This window comes from Tauraco erythrolophus, chromosome Z, assembly GCF_009769465.1.
Source record: "Tauraco erythrolophus isolate bTauEry1 chromosome Z, bTauEry1.pri, whole genome shotgun sequence".
NCBI lineage: Eukaryota > Metazoa > Chordata > Aves > Musophagiformes > Musophagidae > Tauraco > Tauraco erythrolophus.
The window spans coordinates 83,496,728-83,520,745 of NC_141496.1; the positions used below are offsets into that span (position 1 = coordinate 83,496,728).

General features: G+C 35.6%; 1 protein-coding gene across 1 annotated transcript in view; it reads right to left on the minus strand.

The window, feature by feature from the left end:
- Window positions 1–24,018, minus strand: part of ALDH1A1 (aldehyde dehydrogenase 1 family member A1) — a 54,676-nt gene that overhangs the window by 22,087 nt on the left and 8,571 nt on the right. The window contains exons 3-4 of the mRNA XM_009982365.2: window positions 14,950–15,091; window positions 4,039–4,143 (exon numbers count right to left, since the gene is read on the minus strand). Coding sequence (XP_009980667.2) covers window positions 4,039–4,143; window positions 14,950–15,091 — 247 coding nt within the window. The remainder of the gene's footprint in view (window positions 1–4,038; window positions 4,144–14,949; window positions 15,092–24,018) is intronic.

A 24,018-nucleotide genomic window follows, 5' to 3' on the forward strand; every position in this document is an offset into this window, starting at 1 on the left:
TCTCAAAGCTTCTAAAATAAAAACATATTAAGGAACTCTATTTTTAAAATCTAAATTTTCAAACCCTCTGCCTGTTAGTGTATGTAATTTGGGTTACACCCATCAATTACATTGCTGATGTAATTTAATCTCTTTTATGTACAAAGAGATGCCCAAATCTATAAGTTAAATATGTAAGTACTCAACATTATCTAAAAGTATCTGTGATTAAGACCAGGTTAGAAAAATCTCTTCCTTATACTGCATCATAAAATGAACACAGATCTGTTATTAAGGAAGACAAATCAACACATTTGGTTTTGAAAATTTTAAGGAACATTTGTATTTCAAATAATTCTAACAACTGACTTATTCACCAAGTTTAAAATGCTAAGTCTAAATATTCTGAAGTCTAAACATTGTCTTTGCATTAAGCAAGCCAATTTGTCAGTCTATTAATGTTTCTTACAGCATAATTTGTTATTTATCATTTGGCTTTCGCTGTAGCAGGAATATCTACAATGAATTATATGATACTCTTTTCAGTGCAATGATATACCAGGGTATTGAAAACTTCATTGAAATTCTCTGGAGAAAAGATCTTTAGTACTTGGAATTGTTCTACATTTCACAATTCTTGTAAAAGTTTTCCCAGGAAAACAATGACATAGAAAAGGAGCATATTCTAGATTTTTGTTAGAAATTAAAAACAAATTTCAAGAAAAAAAAAAAAGATGAATCTATACATGACACATTTCCCTGAACAATTTGCATGCATTGTTTAAACTGCATGCAATTTTTTTTTGTACAGCTGGTTGCTAAAGTCATCTCTGGGGAAATCACTAGCAAGGTTGACTAAGTCAACAAAGTTGACTAAGCCAACACCTAAGTTAATTGTTCTAAATGTGAACCAGATCTTGAATCTTTAACTGATGTTTGTAGCCAATAACTAATTTTTAAAAGCTGGAAGTGAGGTGGATAAGTGGCTTGGAAAGACCAGCACAGACCTTCTAAGTAGGAGGCTCACAGAACTTCCCAGAGTTCTTTCCAGGAAGTTTGGGAAAAGATAGGAAGGATCTCTACAAATAGTACAATCATTACTATAGAATAATACTGACCAGTCAACTATGTCAGGTAGCTGAAATCTACCAGATCAGAAATAATTGCTTTTCTTCAGAATCTGTCAGAATATCGTTAAATGCTTCATCACTTATCTGTGACCCAGAAAACTGCGTTCAATGAATATTTAATTCATTCTACTTTTGCCTCATCTCTTTCTATCATAAATATTCTACAGCTTTGCAATATGACTTTGGGGCTATGCCTTGGCATTCTGGAAAAAGAACAAGGGGAAACCATAAGTTGTACTTGTATGAAAGGTGTCAATTACAACTAAATACAGTGCTATGTGTTCTTTCTACTGCAAGTGCAGAAATAATTAAAATAAACAAAAAATTATATAAAGCTAATATAAGGCTGTGAATAAAAAGTCAGCAAAAAAGATATTCTTCAACTGTATGAAATTTAATTTAGGTACATAAGTCTACCCCATGAGTATAAAGACTTAGCTCCTTTCAGAGCTAGTTTAGACTTTTACAGAAGTATATTTCTTTTACATCCCACTGACCATTTGTTGAGCTGCGTTATTATTACTAGGGGCCTTTAGGATTAGTGAATGTAGGTTGAAAGAGCCATCAAACTGATAGGAAAACAGTTTCCACCCACATATGTGTCTGTGCTTTGTAATCTATACTTGTTTTCTTAAAATACCACCGCAAGGCAGTGTACAGCCCTTTGTCAACCCCATTGTACATACAAATTAAATTCCTAAAATCTCTTGGCTCGTTATCTAAAGACTAGGCACTAGAACATTAGGTTCACAATGACTGTGTAATTACTAGATTTGTACATTTCACTTGGCAATTTAGTTAATAGCAGTTGTCATTACACATTAGTTTGCAAAATTATTGGAGAGAAAGCAAACTTGTGTGTTCAAGAGTATTATCTCTTTATTTAATGAGTGATTAGATTGTTTGTAAGGAATGAAAGCTACAAAAATTCTGAATAGTAAGTGAACAGTTGCAAGTCATGAATAATTTAATTTGAGGATGATGAAATATCAGGCCAACCTGATTTGCAATGTAATTTAGTTTTTAAACACTGAACAGAGCAGAGGTAGAAGTAGCAGCATTTTACATCAAAAGCATGTATAGTTCTAGTGGGATACAATTCAGAAGTTACCAGCATGCTTATGAAATTCTTTGGCTGAGGATAAAGAGAGCCTCAGATAATCTCAGTGACTCTGAGCACTGTATACAGGTAACTGGGACTAAAGAAAAGCAGAACAAAGTGTTTGAAAAACTCATGATCAGATATATGAGATTATCAAATGCCAGAAGCATGAAGACTTCCTCAGCCATCTTTGTCTAACAAAAATTTTAAACCTGTCTTCACTCTGGCCTTAATAATATAATAATATAGTTATATACATCTTAATAATATAAAAATATGTGGTCACATTTGCTCATATGCTAGACAGATAGCATTTGAGCCAAAGTTTATCAGGAGATTCATGGTGAAATTATAGAAAAGACTAACTAAGATTCAATAATCTCAGGACATTGAATGAACTGAGTTTCTATGTATTTCTCAAAAGAGCATTTCATTTCAGAGTGAACTTTTGTACAGTAGATTAAAATATTCTGAAAAAGATTGTGCTTATTATATTGGCAGTAAATTTTTGGTGAACTTATAACACAGATAAACGGCTTATAAGTTTCATAGTAGTTCTCATGGATAAAAGGATGTTTAATGGACACTTTGCTGTTATGTTTAAAACATTTGTTATACAAATCATTCTAGATATGCGTATTTCTTGACTACGATGAACATCGGACGCCATTTTGTGAGAAAAGGGAGAAAATTTTCTCACTTTTGGATGTAAAAATTTTACTTTGAATGGGAAAATGTAGAAAATGAAATAAATAATCACAAGAACCAAAATAGTAATTATAAACCCAATTTTATTTTTGGTCATAGTCATCACTTTTTGTATACCTGTGGACTGAAAATAGAATATTCCCTTCTCATACTTAATTTCTCAGACTTTATTAAAAAAAACTTCTTGGGTCATCAGTTTTAAAGCGATAATTTTAAGCAACATTGTCTGTTCTATTTAAAAAAATTAGCTCCTCCGCCCTTAATAACTTACATTTAAAGTAGCACTGGGCAAATCCTTTTTAGCAGGAAAATACATAATAGAACAAAAATACAGAGCTGCTTATTTAAGGGCTTAAATTTTTGTTATATCTTTGATTACATGGCATCTATCTGTAATTTTCCACTAAGAAACCTCATAAATGTATAAAAAAAATGTTTGTATACAGGTGTCAGCAACCTTTTTAGTCCTCTGCTTAAATTCATCAATTCAACATGCTGTAAGAAAATCAGTTTTGGAGGAATTAGTATCTATTTGATAGGTTATCTTCAGCTTCAGAGTGTTTTTTACGACTATATTCCAATACACTTTTCACAAAACCAAGTATTTGAAGAGGGCAGTCCTGAGAAGACATATTCATAGCTAGAAATGCTGACGGCAATGATCACCTTCACAGACTCTTCACAGTTTTTGTCCACTTCATGTCATCTATAATGAAAAGCCTTGTATAAATGTGTAACGAACAGATTGCATCACTGTGTAAGGAAGAGCCAGGAAAAAGTAACAAAATACCCCAGTTAAATTATTAGATGTCACTGATCAACAATAACAAAAAAGAATGATTATTAACAAAAAAATTAACAAAAACTATTTCATCAGAACTTTCCTCATATGTGGAAGACACTAAGAGGAAAGCAGTTTTTCAGTGTCTGTTTACAAACAATATCAATGCTTAGTAAAAATGCTAAGAACTGTGTTTGCAGAAAAAGGTATGTGGGATGAAGTAGGTGCATCTCTGCATCAACCTAGGTGCATCAACCCAGATCGACGTTTGCTTTCCTGCTTTTAAGATGCAGAATTGAAATTAAAGCTAGGGTTAAGACCAAGAAAGAAAACCCTACCTTGTCACCTTCTTCGATCTCACAGATTTTCTCTTCAGTTGCAGGGTTAAAGACTGCAAATTTTTTTCCACTGACCGAATCATGCCACTCATTATTTATAAATATCTGCAGAGGAAGAAATAGTGCAACAATATTATTAGCATATATATAGCTGTCATCTGTTATCTGTTTTAATGAACAAATCTATCTTTCACAGCTGAAAGCTGCCTGATTGATAGGTACCCGAATTAAAAATGGAATAGCTGTTTCTACGTTATTCTGAAGAGATAAGTAATCACATAAACAGTTAACCAGGAACACCTTTTAAAATTATTTTCTTTTGGAGAGGTAAACTTTCTCTCTCTACATGATATTTTCATTTTGTTTCACATCATAAAGAGATACTGTTACAAAAAGGTCAAACTAAAGTCTGTGATGTACAAGGGAGGTACAGCCTTAAATGACCTACCCAGAACTACCTGGGTTTCCTATGCTCACAGGGTTGGTAACAATGGAGGGCCTTTCTGTTACATGACCTGGCAGAAGTAAACCAAATCTTCAGGTTTAGTATATATAGTACGTGTAGTGTCTTGGACAACATTATTTCATTTAGCTTTGCTTTGCTTTCTCTTCACTCTCTGCTGTCAAAAAAGAAAATCCCAACAAAAAATAACTTATAGCACATTTTTCTGAAATTAAAGTCAAGTCTGAAAAAGCCCACCACAATCAATTGAATGAAACAAAGAAAGAATCACTTAAGCAGAGTAAAAACCAAGTGAGTATACTTCTCTATTTCCATGTTACAGGAGAAAAATAATTACAGATTAGGGAGGGGCTATTTTATCTTTCACCGAAATCCTTTGGCTTTGCGTATTGGTACTTCATATAACATGATCCTAATCAAGATTCATAAACAGAAACATAATACTTTTAATCTTTTACACAAAAAGCAGAATTTACTCCATTAAATAAAGGTAAGAACATGAACCAAGAGGAAATGAGTGAGGTATTTACCAGAACTTTATGGATGAAATCACAAACTCCTATTTCTTTAATTGCTGTTTTTCTGTCTGTCCTAATCTTACAAGGAAAGGGAGGACTAGCCTTCAAAACTGAACCAGCACAGAACAAAATATTTACATTAACCAAATTAAAATGACCAAGAGCTGACAACTGGAGGAATTTCAAGGGTGGCTTATAGGTAGAAGACAATTGTGGTCCTCAGGTACACATATAACCCTATCCAACTCAATAGGTCCTAGATGAGAAAACATGGGAAACAGTGGCACTTCTGAGTGTGGTTCTCAAAACTACTTCCTGCTCCTCCTTTGGAAAGCCTATTTGCAGCATCTCAATCTGAACATTTTCACATCATAACGCTGTTATTTCCCGGGGGCTATACTCTGGGTGCCAGAAGTGAGGTTGTGCCATATTACCATAATCCTGCACTCAGCACGTGAAGATAATCATACAAACATTCAGCAAATGAAAGTGCTGACAGTGTACTTGCCCTCATCGCTTGGCAGGATTACAGCCGATGGTCATCTATATGGAAGGCTCTTTTCTCTCCCCTCCCTACCTGAAAGTTTCTTTGCAAAACACCAGGAATTCAAACCTCTCTGATTTTGGTCTTCAGCATGTCCTACAATTCCTGCTTTTGAAGAGCAAAGCTTCTTGTCTTGTATGACTTCAGGCTTTGATGAAACAATCTTTGGGTAACTGTTTTAGCTGTTATTACTTTATAACCAGTATGGCTATCTTCTGATTAAGGTGATCTTAACCATTTTATGTTATTCATTATTTATTCAGTAATTTCTGTCAATACCCTGATTACCTCCATTTTAATGTTCACAGCTATCAAATCTTTTGTCACTCTGACATTGGTGGTACTTCCCTGCCTTCCATTCAGCCTTTAGGCATAAAATGCAAACATCCTCCTGTTATTCTGAGTATTACTGCCAATGTCTGACTATTATTGTTTGAACTACAAGGAGTATTACAGCACATTAATATTTCTTGTGTTCATTTTGATGGTTTTGCATACTCCATTCCAGCTCTGAGGATTTCTGTTGTGCTCCTACACTGATTTTCATGAGCAGACACCACCACTCTTGATTCTCCATCCTCCCAGACATCATCCCTTTTACTAACCCATCGCCTTCATATGGAACATCCGTGTACCAGGAAAACCAGGCCAGTACGCATTCCTCATTTAACTGTTTTATCCTGACTTTTACCTGACAGGGACTGGAAAAAGTCTTAACATTAAAATCAAGAAAATCAGCTAAAATTGTACTTTCCTCTATCTTGCTAGACTATCCTGCCTTTTTATTTAATATCTTTCAATATTTTCATAGGGTGACAAATGTATAGTTAGCAATTAAGAACCACAAAAGAACAACAACTGCACAGCAGCTGGCCTACACCAAAGTTAACCATAACAGCTTACTCAGCACCAATGAAGTCGATATTCAAAGATCTTTTAATTAATGTTAGGAATTGCGTCCCTACTCAAAGATTAAACTTTTGTATTAGCTGAAAGCACATTATGTACTGAATTTATTTTGCATGGCTGGAACAAACACCATCAACTCTTGATTGAAACGTTGCTGGTGCAATTAGAACAAGACCTAAGCAAATCAAGGCGGGCATATTTGTTTCCTATATTGAACTTTTGTTATCCGTGACCCTTTGTGGTATAATAACCTCAGAAATTCAAACCTAGGTCCTTTTGTGTGGGAATAAGTAATTGTCACAGGTATTGTTACAGCTGAAGGAATAATTAAATGTTTGAATTCCTTATAAAGTCTAAATGACATCAGTATCATACAAGAATACTTTCTCCAAAGACAGCACAAATTTTCCACCATGTCTGCTTTACTTTTACTGTTAATTTTGTTGTCTGTTTGGTACGGCATTTTCCTTCTGTTTCAAGCTTTGGTGTCCTAATTTCAGTTGTGCTATATATCCCATAGAACTATGACAAAAGAGGGTTTCAGGAATGAACAGTCTCCTGCATCTCTCTAGGTTTTTGGTTACTGCGTATTAATAAGACCGTTAGTAAGGTTGATGAAATCTGTCCCTTTTTCCGTTTAAACAAACAGACAATCAAACAAACAAGGAAATAAGTAATTGCAATTTTTCCTGAAAAATCAATATTTTTCTATTGTATAGGGAAAATATGGCACCATACACACTATTCTAAAAGAGTAAATGTTGTTACAGATCTTGATTTAGGATCCTGCCAGTTTCTCCAATTTGTCATGAACTGAATGATTTAGATCATTTAAATAATCACCATCTAAGGGATTAGTAAAAGTGGTTTTAATACGATGTTGAGAAAATACAACTTAATAAAGTTCGATGCAAAGGTTCACTCTATTAATTACTGCATAGAGGAAACATAAAAAGGAAAATTAAGTTAGACTCTAGTTAGAAGGATTCACAGAGAGACCAGAGACACAAAGGGTAAGGAAGATCCTCCCACTGAGTCACAAGGTTCAGACTGGACTCCCTTTCTAAACTCCTTGTCAAGCCTAGGTGTGACTAGGTCCAAACTTAGTATCAGAGTTGATTAACAGTTTATGTCTAGTGAAATAAATACAAGTAAGGGAGACCCTCTCATTGAGTCATGAAGTTGAGACTGGATCCCCTTGCTTTCTAAACTCTTTTTCAGAGAGGAGTTTAAGTGCGGCTAGATCCAGACTTAGTCCCAGACTTTGTCAAGGGTTTACGTCTAAAGGATTGTATATGCAAGCTTTATAATGTTTCATTAACATCAATTCAGCACGAAATCGGTTACCAAGGCAAAATCAAAATTACCATATTGCAAAGTTATGTGCAGTATCTGTTGCTCACCAAAGATCTGCAGTTGGTAAAAGGCCTTTATGCCTTGAGGAGCAACCTTGAGAAGTGTTCCAGCTCAAGGATAGACCGCTGCCATACAGCCACACTGCCTAGAAGGGAGAGCTCAAAGGGTCACTTGGACTGTCATATTTATGGATAAAGTGATTGGCTCGTAGTCAAAGCACATGCAATGCAAGAGGTATGCATGAGACTCCTGGTATCCACAATTTTCCTTGTTTCTTGATAAATGAGTCTTGGAAAAGGCACCCACTATTCATGTGTAAATCACATTATCAGTGTTCTAAGCTCATCTGAACCAATGCTGATGGTGCCACTCTGATCCTTTGTGGGTTTTCAGACAACAGATTGAAACTAGAGAGGAGTTCTTAGCCTGGCTACTGCTCAGGACTTTAACTCTTCCCGAACCTGCACCAAATGACCACTGCCAGTCTCATCTAGGGGTTGAGCACACCTGTTACAGCTGTCTTTTAAAAGAACATACCATTGCTAAAATAATTGTAATGTTTCTGAATTTTCTCTTCTGTCATATGAAAAATGATACAAAATGAACTGATTCAGCAATTCTATAGTGATAGAATTCTATAGTGTTGCGCAGGTTGTTCTCTACAGTAGGCATGCTAACATACACAGTCCAATGTTAACAGTACTTGTCATCCTCTGTCTAACCATCTCTATGATCCCTCGGCTCAGGTCACTGCTGAAACGAGGTTGCCACACTAAGCAACATCCCAGTGCATAAGCCCACCTTCCTGCTGCTGATGGTCTAGTGCTCTCCCTGCTCATTCTCTTGCAGTGCCGCTGCATTGCTGGTACACATATGAGATCTTGATCATCACAGAATCAAAGAATGGCATAGGCTGGGAGGGACCTCAGAGATCATCTAATCCAACCTCCCTGTCATGGGCAGGGACTCCTCTCAACTAGACCAGGCTACTCAAGGCACCGTTCAACCTGGCCTTGAACACCTCCAGAGAGGGGGATCATGGTTGTCGTCAAGAACTTGTCATCAAGAACGCTGCAGGCTCTGACTGACCGTACCAGATACTTTGCACTCAAACCATGCCTATCTTTAGGGTCATGGCATCTTGCCCCACCTTTAGTCACTGGAGTTTACCTGTGAGAACAACTAGCAGAAAAGATGCGATTCCTGTTTTGTTTCCATTAAGATAAAGGACCCACTGTTGCTGCTCAGAGTAGCAGGAACATTTAAACAGAAAACCAGAAAATACTTTGAGCAGGCAAATCAAAGCAAATGATGGTTGACTCAGAGCAGGACAAAGCCAAGACACCAAAACTGCAGGATAAATGCCACACAGACCTGGGATTTAAACTCTATGACAACAACCACATGTGTTATGAAAATGTAACAGCTTTCAGGGAATAAATTTTTGTATAGTATTGAAATTGCTTGCATCGACTATCTGAGAGGTTGCTAATAATTGGTGAATAGTTTGGTAATAACTATCAGGATCAATAAAAATACTATTTCTAAATAGATATGGTAACAATTTGATATTGATATATTTCTGCGTGTTTCAACTTGTGTCTATGTGGGCCATTCTTCTTGTGTCAGAGAAATAAATAGCTAAGTCCTTGGAAATTTCAGATATATGATGAAGTAGATTACAGGAATATCCACACAAAATTCTGACTGTTGTGAAAGAGCAAAGACAGCAGTTAAATGGTTAATATGAAAAAAAGCCATCTTTAGTAACTAGTTACATTGCCAAGAAAAGAGACAAAGTAAAAGGTAAATATTAACATAACACTGCTATGATGTTACAATATGCCAAAATCATATCTGTCTGTGAAAGGAATAATGGCAAAACATACCATTTTTGGAAGTTTTTAAAGTATCTGTTTGAATACCACATTTATTGCACCAACCACTATCATCCACAATATTAGTTTAGAATATCTTTCTTATTAATGTTTCTAATACCATTCGCTTTAAAACATAACTTCATTATATTAAATATATACACAACATTGTATCAGGGCTGTATAAATCAAACTATCCAGATGTCTTTCATAAGCTAGATAGCATTCTTGCATATGCAGGTATAAAAGACAGAAAAGAGAAGGAAAAAGGCAAGACTCTCCCTTTAAGCAATGTTACATACGTGGTAGGCAGCTGCACTCATAAATGTGCATGCAGCCATGGTCATGTAATGCTGTAGAACATATGCTGCAAGCAAACAGGATGTGGATCTCTAAACCCAGGCAACACTGAAGTGCCAGCCAACGGCAGCCTCTGGTAACTCCCTTGTCCTGCTGAAAAAAGCCATTTGGGATCATATTGCAATAGGTTAAAGTGTTTTGTCTGCCAGACAGACCTCCACTGGCAGCTTAGATTGTTTTGTGCTGGTTTGTCAGACATAAATGCAAAAGACCTACCCTGCTGTGGCATGTGCTGTGCAAAGGGTTGTCTGTGATGACTGACTATGGCCCGTGAGATTTAGGGCTGCAAATTTATTTAGCAAGGATTTAGAAATGATGCTGCACACATTTTGTAACTTTTTTTTCACTGGTATTTTTAGGAGAGAAGATTATTTTCATATCAATAAACCAAAGAATTAGTGACTTTTAGACTTCTTTGGGCTAGACCTGGAAATGCACATTTCTTGTAGATCAGACTGTACACTATTAAAGCTTAGTGTTCAGAGCAGAACTCAGGTAACAGGCTATTGCAGTCAAAAACCCTCTGACTGGCTTTGTCAGAGTACAATAAAATCTTGATTCTCTGAAATGATTGATTTTGGTTCAGATAATCTGATAATATTCAACATTTGAGTTGAAGTAATCTGCAAGACTACAGTATTTCTGATATTTTTTGAACAGTTGATTTGGTCATTCAATGACCTGAGCAGAGAATGGAAATAAGAGAACTGCTCTTTACCTTTCTTTGTCATACCTGTGGTTTTTTTTCCTTTCAGTCCCTGAGTATTCTGAAAGGACTGTAAGTTCATTTTATAAAGCATCTGCTAGATGAGTAGTGCCATATTTGTGCCTGTGCTGCGTGAAGAAAGAAAGTATTTGAGTCTGGACAGCTTTGTCTCAGATGGACCACACCATAGCTCTGCTGAAATAGGGTCTCTACATTAGGTGTCATCACCTTATGAAACATAACTTCTTGCTGCATCTTCCTTAGAATAAAGATTCCCTTTTTATGTGTTACATATTGTGCAAAGTCTGTACAGGGTTTCAGGCTTCTGTAGAAGTGACTTGATAGTGCAGCTTAGAGAAGAAAATACTTCATTTCTGATGTTGCAAAGGTCCTATACATGGTCCCATATTCAGCATCTATCTATAAGCTTATTCTTCATCAGGGAAGTATTTTTATGTAATTCACTATTGTTGTGTAAACTATAATCCATACTACAGAGATGTAATCAAGAAAAGTAATAGAACTATCTCAAATGTGGACAATCCCAAATGTGGTTATTAAGGGTAGCTTCATAAATACGGAATGAAATGTCTAAACTGTCTTCTGTTTAGATACTAGAGACTCTTCCAAACTTATGGTAATAGAAAAAGCATAGTCTCTTCCCACTACAAACCTGTCTCCAGATAACCTACAACTCTTGCTATCATAAAGCTTTTTTTGACAATGCTTTTCAAATGAGCCCAGCTACTGGTTTTAAAGAGCTAAAAGCAACCACCAAATTTCAACAGCTGCTCAGCTGACAGCTCATAAGCTTTCTAGTGCAGACAGTAAACCAGGGAATGACACCGCCAGCATATTTTTAGAGGCCAGGAACAGAGAAGAGGCACTAGAGCTGAGGCTGGGCTCTTGCATGCTGGAGGCAATTCAGCATCACCCAGGTGAGGTGATGCACAGTGCTGAAAAATTGTTGGCCCCTATTCACATCTGCTTGTAAAGATTACGAGTCATTCAGATACTCTTGAGTTTGATTATGGCAGTAAATCTTACATCTAAAATGGAAAGAGGTTTGTGGCACAAGAAAAAGCTCATTTCAAGTGCTATAAATTCTGATTTACTAGTCAAAAAATGTGTCATGGAATCTCGCTGTATTCTTTAAGCAATATACTTTAAATATGTGAAATTATTTAAGGAACTACTAAAGACTGAAATTGTAAGCTTTAAACAAATATATCAATGTAGAATTCCTGCTGTGAAATCTCTTTTTCCACCCAGTTTTTTCCTTACAAGAAGCTTATATTTGGCTAATATTTCATGTAACTGTCCCCCCCTGTCATCTCAGAATTGTATGTCATTATTGCTGCAGGAATTACCTGTTACTGCTGCAATGAACTAATAATCAGAGAACATAGTCTTTCTATTCATTATTTATTTAAACTTTTTGGTTTGTCAGTTAGTGGCTTTGTATGTACAAAGTCAGTTGATCTTAAAAAGAGTACATTACTCTAGTACCTTTATAGCTGATTACCATTTCCTGGATATTCTGGTTTTCGTGTGTGTGTTTTTAGCCCTCACCTTCATTTGTGAAGCTAGTGATTGCAACATATGTGGTAGTCAGCTACAATTTTTCTTCAGTCAGAGCATCTTACCCTCCCACAGTTTCTGATATTCCACATGCAGCTTACTGAGAGAATGTGCTGCCATTTTCTTCTCCTCATGTAATTTGACAACCTAATAATTAAGTACTCTGAGTTTCTCTGATTAAAGGAGCACCATAGGGCTTAGTGTATGTGAAAGCATCATGACAGAAATCATTTGTCAAACAATCATTGTCTAATTCCTCAGTGTTGACTAAGTAAAATTTTTACTAGTACGTTTTTAACCAGCTACCAACGCTCATTCAGTTCATTGGGGTATCTTTAAAGGAGATTTGAATATGAAACAAATTAAAGATCACTTTGTGGTTCAACATCCACGCCAAAATAATTGTTAAAATGCGTTACATTTTGTTCTTCAAATTAAAACTCCCTGAAGACTGCTTACTCTTATGTTATATGTGAAAGGCGTAATCTAAAATGTAGCTATATTAATCATGGACAAATGGAAATATTTAGTTAACTGATCTCTGTAAACAGCCCCAAATGATCCCTTTCATGGAAAATAGAGTGTTAAGTAAAGAGGAAAGACCTTGAAACATCTCGTGCAGAGCTTTCTTCAGATCCTTGTGTGATCGCTATTGATATCATGCCATGGTGGAAAAAGAGAAAATTGAGTTTCCGGAGCTGAGGGATCTGTTGACATCTCGGGTGCTTCAGACAGAAAAGTTATTACATCAGCAGTAATTAGTGCTTCCCTCATCTTGATACCTCTAATGTGACTAGTTAAAACAATCCCACACCCCACCTTCTAAATTGTATGGGACAGGAGAGGAACAGGGTGGGTAAGAAGACAAGAGTGGAAAGGCTTTTATTAAATTGTGGGACGACGGCTGGATACGGGATGACATATTATCCCGTTTCCCTGCCCCTCAGTACACCGTTGTGGCTTTCAGCCAATCCTGTGGGATACCTGAAAAGAGGAGGAAAGCATTGCAAAAATCAAGCCTCTGCAAGGGTGTGTTGGATTTGATCACTTTTAGGTACACACTTTTGCAAACAAGTGCGTTGCATTTCTGCACAGTTGCATGTTATGTGTGGGTTTTAAGGATATGGTATCTTTTGTCGAGGCAAAAGACACATGCATGCGCTGTGTGACACTCTCCTTAATTGTGCACTACAGACATTTCAGCCATATTGGCTGTCTTGGGGCTCCTTTTTGTATTAATGGAATAGGTTTTTGCTAACTAAATATTTTAGAAGGATGGAAACATTTGCAGGAATTTATATCTTGCATATTCAGTTACATCAGATTTCTGAGCTGGCATTTTGCTCATTAGTTGTTTTTCTTTGAGAAAATAAAAAAAAAAAAATAGCACTGTAGTTTCTGGAACACCACTGTGACCTAGGTACTAAAGTATGTCTTCTGAATTAAGCTTTGGTTGGTTGTTTTTTTTTTTTAATTTTGGAGACAGGAAGAACAGTAAAGAGCTATCACATGGCAGAACTACATAGCTTTCATAGCTTGTTAAATATTTACAAAGTAAGGTCCTGTGTGATTTATTCAAGAAAGACGTGCATTGAAATCTAGTCAGATTTTTTCCATGAAAAAATCAGGTTAGAGTAGAATTCAAAAGGACTGTCTAGATAACCACTGAACATTTTGCTTTTAGAAAAGAAAATAAGCAGTGGTTCTAGAAAAAACCTATATTTCCATTGCAATGTTAATGAGAAAAAAAATGAACAGTAACTGAGGAGTCTACAAAGAGAAGAGGTCCTTTCTGTTCAGTTATTCTAGCTGTTTCAGAGGGTGGACTTTCAATATTTTCTGCAAATAGTTTGTTCAAAGTTCATGCAGATATCTGTGTGCTATGATATAAAACAGGCAAAGGGTCTCTTCAACCTGGAAACACAAGACTGGAATCATACCTTCTTTATCTGTGTGTTTCTAGCTGCACATGGAAAGAATTTGCTATTACAGATATAGTAATATGGAGTAATTAGTGATGGTAGATTTTATATGTTTTATTGACAGTTACTTGTTAAAGCTGAAAACCAGATTCATGATCTCTAAGAAAAATATGTGAGTGGAATGAATTTTATTTTAGCTTCATTTTCACACATCTCTTTCCACATATGCTTATTTGGTATATTTATTCAAACCTGATTGTAATACGATGCAATACACTCACATTTTAATTTGTTCTCACTGTTCCGAAAAATTATGTAAGAACAGAAATGTTTCCTTTTTTGTTCCATTTATACTTTCTGAGAAACATATCACTGCAGAAAGTTTGTTTTAGGAGAAAAACAACACCCACTCCAAGTGGAATATGAAACGATTCTATTACACTTGCTCACTTCCTGAAAAACAGGTTAAAAGGATCACTGAACATTAATTGTTAAAGTTTATAATATCAGAAACAGATCAGAATAAACATCTTAAGCAGTTTTAAACAGCAAATTAAAGCAAATTTTTAAGCTGATTTGCAGTTGCATCCACACTTCACAGAAGATTAAAATGAGCACATCCTACTGCCTGAGCTGAATGCGTAAGAAAAATTAAGAAACTCAAATGCTACTAACCTTGGTGTACTTAATTTTCAGATCTTTGAGTGGTTCTGGCAGTGTTGGCAAAACGGGAGCAGGATTGCTGTCCGAACCTTGCTTCTTCATATTTTCAGCTGAAGGGTTTGAGAACGTTTCTGAAACACAGGTGAAATGAGATCTAAGGCAACCACAGTGGGTTTTGCCCTGACTGAGCTCTTAGCTTTATTTGTGCTTTTTTATCTGTACCAGCTATGGTATATTTGCATACAGGGATACGATTGGATGGAAGAATTCATTGCAAAGAGAAAATGACACTACTTATTTTCAAGACCAAAAGCAACAGCCTTTTCACTGAGCTGAGACCTCAATGAAGCAAACGCTGCCGAAATAGTCTGCTTAGCCAGACACTATGAATATCTTACTGGGGAACACAGTTTGAGGCGTCCTCTTCTTACCTGTAAAATTACTTTCTTTCAGCAGGCAGGTTCCCAGATTTTAAGTGAAGTTCTTCACGTACTTGAAGGCAGCTCTGAAGGTAAAGACAGTCTTGTTAGCTCTGGAAACAAACGAAGCCCTTCTCGCTGGAGAGCTGGTGAGAATAATTCCCGGAGTTGAAAAGTGTTCACTAAAATGCAAGCCACTTTAGGTTATGCTTTAATATGTTCAGGGTACATTATAATTCCTGTAATTAGTACTTGCTTTGTAGATCACAGATATAAGGATGACTGTAGTGATACAAAATCCTTCACAAGTTTTTCAAGAAATGTGAAGGTAGAACAAAGTTGATGCATCCAGAAAAAATGTTCTGTGGGTAGAACCAGACAAAAGCTTCTTTTTTTTTTTTTTTTCCAGGCAGCAACACAATTTTAAGGACAAAATTTTTTACTACTGTGTCCTTTGGTAAATCTGATTTTGTGCTTTTCAAAAGAAATTATTTAATAAACAAGACTTTTCTACCCAGACGGGAACCTACTAGTTCATGTATGTCCAGTTCTGATTATTCAATGAAAAACATATCTTTGGTACAGGCAAATCATTTTTCTAAGGCACAAGAAACTCCTTTCTTCATTAAGTCCTACCTTTTCTCGTCAATGATATCACAGAACAAACTGAGACTGAATTAGCACTTGTTTTTAAATGCTAAGCTTCTGATATATGCACAATGGTTTTGTGCCATAGAAATAAAATTATCTTATTGCTTTCATTGAGACTACACAGATACTTAAAAAACTCACTGAGCTCAGTTAATTCCTGTATCAGGCATCATCTAAGCCATCTGGCAATGAGGCTTTGCTGCTTTTAACTGGTGGATGATATAGGACATAACATGAGATTAATCTTACTATGCATTAATTATACATAACATACTTTCTGCTTTAAAGAGTATGTCATAATTATCATTGGTGATTTCTCTGTTTGAACATATGATTGGAGCAAGAGTTTCTGGTCTTTAGAAAAGTCCAAGTAGTTTCTCCATAAGAGAGAATTCTGTTCTCCCAATAATCATCTCTCAGTGAGATGTAAAGAGCTGTGTGGACTTCAACAAGTTTCGGCCATTCACCCTGCCATGTGAATGAAGGGTGCCCATTTCTACTGCTATGACACCACGATATCCAACGTTATCAGCTCAGTTACTTCCTTTTGGTTGCATCCTTCAGCTCTTCTGCCTCAGCTGACTGGCTCAAGATAATCTAACACAGAATGGTATATTTGAAAATTTTGTGAACACAACTTTCAGATCTTAACATTTTGGGTTACAATGTTTGCCTGCCTTAGAGAATGTCTTTGAGTCTTAAGAAAAAAGACAATGTCTGAATAAGGTTTGTTCATTTTTATTTGGAATACAGCTTTTCAGTGTTATCTTCATGTAGCAAATTTTTGTTGTTGTTTTTTTTTTTTTATTAAATATCCATGCATTTTTTTCTGGTTTAGACACTAAATCTTCATGCCACTTATTTCTTTCTTAATCCAAAAAGAGTTTGATTCTAGTTAATCCACCTACTAATTACTCAGATTTACCTAATTTAAACAGAATTTAACTGGAGTTGTAAGACAGAGATCATCGGAATTGCCTGATTTCAAGCAGAGCAAAAAACCTTTCTCCCAATTTGGAGTGTTGTACTTTCTCATGATTAAGCATCATTGCATTCCTGAATATTTTTCTCCTAATAAATAAGCTAGAAGTGAATTAGAATAACTTCTTTGGAAAATGATAACATTTGTCCTTTTCCCGTGTCTATAAGGACAGCCTGAAATCTGCTTAGACAGGCTTTAGAGATATTACCCTGGGTGAAAGGTTTCAACTTTTCCAAACATACTGATAATCATTGTTTTATTTTCCACAACATTCATTCATTTAACACGTACTTTACTCTCTTTTTTCCTTTCTGCTTCCTTCTTTCACTCTTGGATTGCATGAATTCACTACCACGCTTCCTGTGAGTCCTTTCTTTTCTCCCTAAACCTTATGTATTGTTAAAACGATCTGGTCTCTTAAAAAGATTACTTTCTATCTTGAGTAATTTGCTTGTCCTATCATCATTGTCCTATTGTCAGGCCTTATCTGCTGAGACTTGCGCCAAGCATTACAATTAATGTCAGTAATTCCTTTAACTTCTCTGTGTTCTCATATCTGTGAATGCCTGACTCCTGGCCCTGTTTCTAAGAAATTCTAACTATTGCCTAGAGTAGCTGTTCATGACCATCCAAACCGTCTCCCGTCCAATAACCTTCTTATTCACTTTCAATCTAGGATTCCTTTTACCCTAGTGTAGAAGTATTTCCTTTTCCTCACATCCCATGTTCCTGTATATTACAGCTTTTCATTCTGTGACTTTTTTTTCCTCATCCTGCATCTCTACTTTTACACGTTCCACCTAAATAAAGACGTGCACTTCAGGCACTGTAACTTTAGCAGACTGTTCTATTTTTCCAAAAAGTGAATTATACAACACCTGGATATGACAGATATTGTACATAGGATTTTACATTTTTTTATAGCTTTGTTGTTAATATTTTCTTGGAAAATGTTAGATTCTATGTATTTTTTTCCTTTCTTTTGATCAACAATTTGATGTTACTTGTTGTCTTTTTACTGCTAAGGAATGAGCTTTAGCTACTCCACACCTTGGAGAACTACAGGATGTATTATGTGACTGTGTGATAGTGCTTTCTACACTTTAATGCGTAAGATTGCTCCTAGTTTAAACCTACTGAGTTTCTCTATTTAATACAAGATCAAAAGGGAACAAACAAAAGGTAGTGGTTCGCCTTCTGAGTTGTAATTAAGCTACGAAATGCCTTGCTGCATGACATTGGTGGTGCTAAAACACAAGATCGAGGACTGCGTGAACGTCAGGTTTGACTTATGTCATTCTGTACCAACAAGTTAATTGAAAGTTTTATGCTGGAAGAAGCTGTAAATAATTTATCCATGTGTTTCTTCACAAGGAACTAAAAAAAAAAAAAAAAAAAAAAGAAAAGAATAACTAACCAAACAGGGCATTCCAGAGTACAAGTAACCTTTTTCCTCAGAAGTGATCTTACAGTGGGATATCACCAAAGTTGTTAGCAGTTACTTTTTGATCAGACTCTTTGTAGTCTAGGTGGGCAAACTATTTGGCTTATATTCTTGAGATTCATTGCAGATCCATATTCATTACATGAGATACGATTTAATAGCCAGCAGCACACAGACAAAAGCAGGGCTTTTAGTTGGGCTAGCTGGCAATTCAACTAATGAAATCAGTGTGTCACAAGAATCAGTCAGAGGTAACCTGTGACTGGATTCTTTTCTCTAAACACAATACTAACGCTGTCTGGAATACCCTGGCCTTTCTTAGCTGCCCTGAGATGTCAGTCCAGGAGAGTCCTGTAGATCCTATGTCACCTTGCCAAGCTCATATCAATGTCTTCAAAATCCTTGTGCAGCTCAAATGGCACTCGATGCCTATGTCAAAAGAAATTGCTTGACTAGAAGGTTTATGATTCTACTTGATATTTTTTTGTTAGCGTATGCTAGGCTAATATAGTCTGAAAGCCATATATTTGTTTTAGAAATTCTCCTTTCAAGATTTAATAAAAAAATATTTACATCATAGAAGAAGATTATTTGGACAATAGAATTATCTCTTATCCAGAAATTACTTTAACTTTTCTGAAGGCCAGAAGCTGTTGGATTTTTCCTTCCATAAGTAGGCACAAGCTTGTCTTTTTTCAAAACAGCCGTTTTTTATTTTTATTTTTTTTTTAAATGACTGCCAAACTATCTTACCCGTAGTCTGGGTGTCTCCATTCCAGCAACAGGGAACAGGTGACTTACTCTTTGTATAATGCTGAGATTTTAATCACAGCAATAAGAAATTCTGGTCCAAAGAAATCAGACTTCAAAATTCATATATTTGATAATTAAAGAAATTTAACTGTTATCATGTACCAAACATGCTCAAAGCGATGCAGATCAGATATGACTGCATATATTTAACTTGCATTAGCTCTAATGTAGGACAGTGCAAGGATTTTATCACAGCTATATGATGTTCACTACTTTTGATTTCTGTCGTTTACAACTCTGGGCGTGTTCAAGATTGTATATCTTTGGCATCTGACGATCTATCGAAATTACACTGTGAACTCCTCCACAGCAATTATGCCTTCTGCAAGGTGGCATAACAACTTAAGTAACCAGCAAAAAGTTACAATTGCTATAATTCAAAACCCTTACGATGAATAATCTTCCATGGCGATGTAAGGCACTGCTGTCAAAAATTCCCTGGAATAGGAGATGAACAGAATAAACTGCTGCGCTCCACAGTTTGGTAGCCGTATTGTATTATCTGTACTGAATTTGAGAGAGTGTTTAATGCTTATGTACATGTTTACACTTTATAAAACCTCATAATAAAACGATCTCTTGAAAAGTATCTATTGAGATGATATCACTGTTACTGAAAATCCTAATTAGCTGAACCTCTTCTTCCAAACTCAGATTATACAGGGAGTTAAGAAAGGGAATGATTCACTGATTCATACAGATCCCCTACTGTTACTGACAGAAGCTGGCGTTAAGTTAGGAGTGGAAGACGTGTCAAAAGGAAAAAAATATTTCTAGAAATTGGAAATCATTGAGATTCATGAAATGACTGGAATCTCGCTCTGAAATGCCTTATTCACTTTGTTAGTATTCCTTACGACACCCCACTAACGGCAGTAGAACAGAAACAATGGTCACTGTCTAGCATGGTGTGGAAGGGCAGACGTATCAGAAATGAGGCAGAACTGGTGTGAAATTTATGCCATCTTTGCCCACGTAAATTGAGAGTCAAAAGTGGGTGGGATGTATAAGCTCTGATAGCTCTAATTATGGAGCACTGAAGGCAAAACACAAGATTTTCAAGGCTACTGAGCAAACTCCTCTGGCTTTTGCAGCACACTGAGTATCTTGCATTTCTGAAAATCCAAACATTCCTTTTATATAAATACAGCTACCTCTGAGCACAATTAGAGGTTCTTTAGTCATTAAAAAATTTCTGTGAGGTATGAACTCATGTAGTGAGGCAGTTGACAGATGCATGACTATTTGTTTGAGTTTGAAATTTGAACGCACTTAGTGAAAAATCTTTCCCTTTTGCTACATGGACTACAGCAATGTATGAAGAAATGTCCCTTAAGATATTTCTCCATAATGCCTCCACAAGCAAGTTTGAACACATGTCATGGTACTAGCTACTGTTGTGCTAATTCATGAAAACACCTTTGCCCCAGTAACAGACAGATTTAACTTGCATTGATTCACTACAACTAGGGCAGAGGCAGAGCAAGCAGTAGAAAAAGCAGTGCAACCACAGCTGGATGGTTTTTTTTTTTATTCATATAGAGCCCCACCTGCTTCTGGAACAACATCATTTCTTCTGATGAACACAGACCTTTCCAACAAATTTCAGGATAATTTCACCTTTTCACCATTAATTCTTTCACAACAGACAACAAACTATGACAACAGGACAAGAGAGAACATAGCACCTAGAAAGCAAGCTTGGGGCTTAGAGTGTAAAGTCCACAACCTCTACTCACTCTTGGCATGGGCAGCAGTGCAAGAACATGTAATCCCTGAGGTTATTGGCACGGGTTCCAAGGTTAACCTATGGACCACTGGCTCTGCAAATCAAGTTTACTGAGGAAAACTGGTCAAAAACCACCTTTAGAAAAACAGCCATATTTCTATTCTCTGATTTTTATGAGATGAGACGACATAATATACCATGTTTAGCCCAATGGAATAGGGCACACAATCAAATTTATGTCACACCCATACAACACAGATATGTCTGAGCTAATTGTACAGCAACTCTCCATAATCAGTGGTGAGAAACAGGATATTTTAAAGCACAAATCCTTTCACTCCAAGGGAGGTAGCTAAAGTAGCTCAGTATCCTACTATACTGAACAGTATCCCATAGCTGAATCATTATTGTTGGTGGCTACAAAGGAAGTCTATTCATCTACCCCTCATACAAATACCTTACTGGAGATACATACTGTCAGGTGAGATGGCTTTCACTTCATTTTTACCCCTACCACAGGGAGGAGGCTTCCTGTTCATCATTTATGAACTATTGTATTGCTTCTGGAGTGTAAATAAAGCTTAACAATATCCCTTTGTGGATAGCACACCCTCAGGAGTAGATAAACACATCCTCTCTGCCGAAGAGTCTTTGCTCTTTAAAAGGTTGACTGGGAGTCCACGAAGATTTATTTAAAATCTAGCTGGGTTTATCTAGAGCAAAATGCTTTATTAGAAGCATGTACATCAGTCTAAATACGTTTTTGGAACACTCATGTCTCTTTCTGGTACCTGGACATCTGCTCCTTGTGATATATTTTCTGCAGCGTGTTTTGCACTGTGTATTGATTTTGGGCACAGATGTTTTATTTTTGTATATAGGGAAATTTGTATATAAAATAATGACTAAAATCCAATCATAAAAACAACATCAAAGAAAAAAAAAAGGAAATGTCAGAAGAACTGAATATATTGTGCAACACTGAGAGGCAGGGTAGTGTTTCAGGAGTTATTAACAGCATTTTTAAAACCAGTTAGCTATAGAACCTATTTCTAATTTGTAACACAAATTAGAAGACTAAATGTTAGCTATTTCAGCATTACAGCGCTTCCTAAAAGCTGAAAGAATATTCAGTAACATGTAATAAATTTTGTTTCCTTAAATTGAAATTACTTGTAATTGTTTTTCTCTCAAATTTATAACTAAAATCTCAGACAAAAATAGAAGGCATGATAGTTTCTGTGAAGAAAGGAATAAAACAAATAAAAACAAATAAAAAGAACTCATTATAGTCTCATGCATGAAAAATGTACCTACATTTCTGGACAAGAAGTAAATTCTCATAAGACTGGGATAAACCTTACCAAAAAAAACATAACTGTGACTTGTAAAGGTCTGTCTCTGCATTTGCCTTTAAATATAGAACACAAGTAATTATACTTTACTTATATCAATAGAATTTTTCCTACTCTACTTATTCCTTCTTATTATTCAATCATGACATCAAATATTTGCAAAATTAAGGTCATAGAAACAGTCCATTCATAAATTACCAAATGACAAAAGTATGCTTTTTTCATTCAGGCTAAACTAGTTTTCATGTCAACAGGATATTATTTAATTAAAACATTAATAATGGTCTATTGCTTTTCTAACTATTTGCTGAATGTTAATGGACGTTTATATCTCTTTTGCAATACTGCTTTGAGAAAACAGGAAAGAATATCTATCTGGTCTGTAAAAATGAGAACTGGTAAAAGAACAGCATTATTGTAACATCTCAGTTAATAAACTGAGTACACTTTTATTGACCACAGCTTCAGCAATGGCAGTCTTGGAAGTGCCGAATGACTTTTATATTTAGCACATCTTTTTGTGATACTCTTATCTTTGTCTTTATTCTATGTTTAAGAAGTGTGACATTAAATAAAGCGTCTTTTGCATGAGTCAGAACAGAAAGATATTATTCCTGGTTTTTGTGTTAAAAACTAAACTAAAAATCTTTTAAACTTTTTTTTTCAACATATAGATCAAATGAGAGCAAGTAATAAATTACGAAATAGTTTGAAGTTTCCTCAAATAATTGATTATGAATAAAGAGTTAGATTTTATGCCACAGGTCACAGATAAAGGCTCTTATCAGTGAACCTCATGACTGGTGCAAATCAATAGAGTTCATGTAAGTGCAAAACTAGTCAGAGTTAGATCAGAATCAGACCCAACACTAGTTATTAACCTGCATTGTTAGCAACAATTACTGCCAAGTAATTTCCAGTGTTTCTTCCATGAACCTTTGTTTCAAAGCCAAGATTTAGACAGCCTCAATTGATTTTACATAATTGCTGTGTGTGCTTTATAAGCCTGTGTGTAGTGATTGTGTTCTTCAGTTATGAAAGCCTCACATGTGAAAATAACCCTTTTTCAGCTTTTCAAGTCTCAAGGAGCATCTGAAAACAGCCATTGTACAGCTAAAAAGAAAAAAAAAAGTCAGAGGTATATTTAATTTACCTCTTTTTTGATATTTAAAAATAATTTTCTAAATGTATATTCATAAATTTCCTTATATCAATTTTTATTGTTCCTAATGTTAGTGTTTGCTATTAATAATCAACATGATTATAACTACAGTGTTTTTTAAATATTTGTTTTTGTATTTTTTGATATAGAATATGTTTATAGTCCCAAAATCGCTGCAGTGAAAATAAGAAAAAATGTCTCACTCAAGAGCCAACATGCATTTTCCATATATCATGGTGGTAAAGTGATAGGATATAATTTGAAACTTGCTATTATTAGAAAAAAATCAAAAGGATGTCTACTGAAGTTACAATTAAATGGATGTAAAACTAATATGTAATTAGTAACTATTCATTTGTATCATCCTGTTCCCCTTTTGCCAATCTGCTTTTACCATAATTGTTCCCAGAAAGTTTCTATAGAGTTGGCTAGAAACCACTCCTACAGATAAGTAATCTTGGGTCAAGACTCAGTTTTATAGCATCTGAAGTGGAATGAGAAACGCTAGGAAAGAATCGTATTTGCG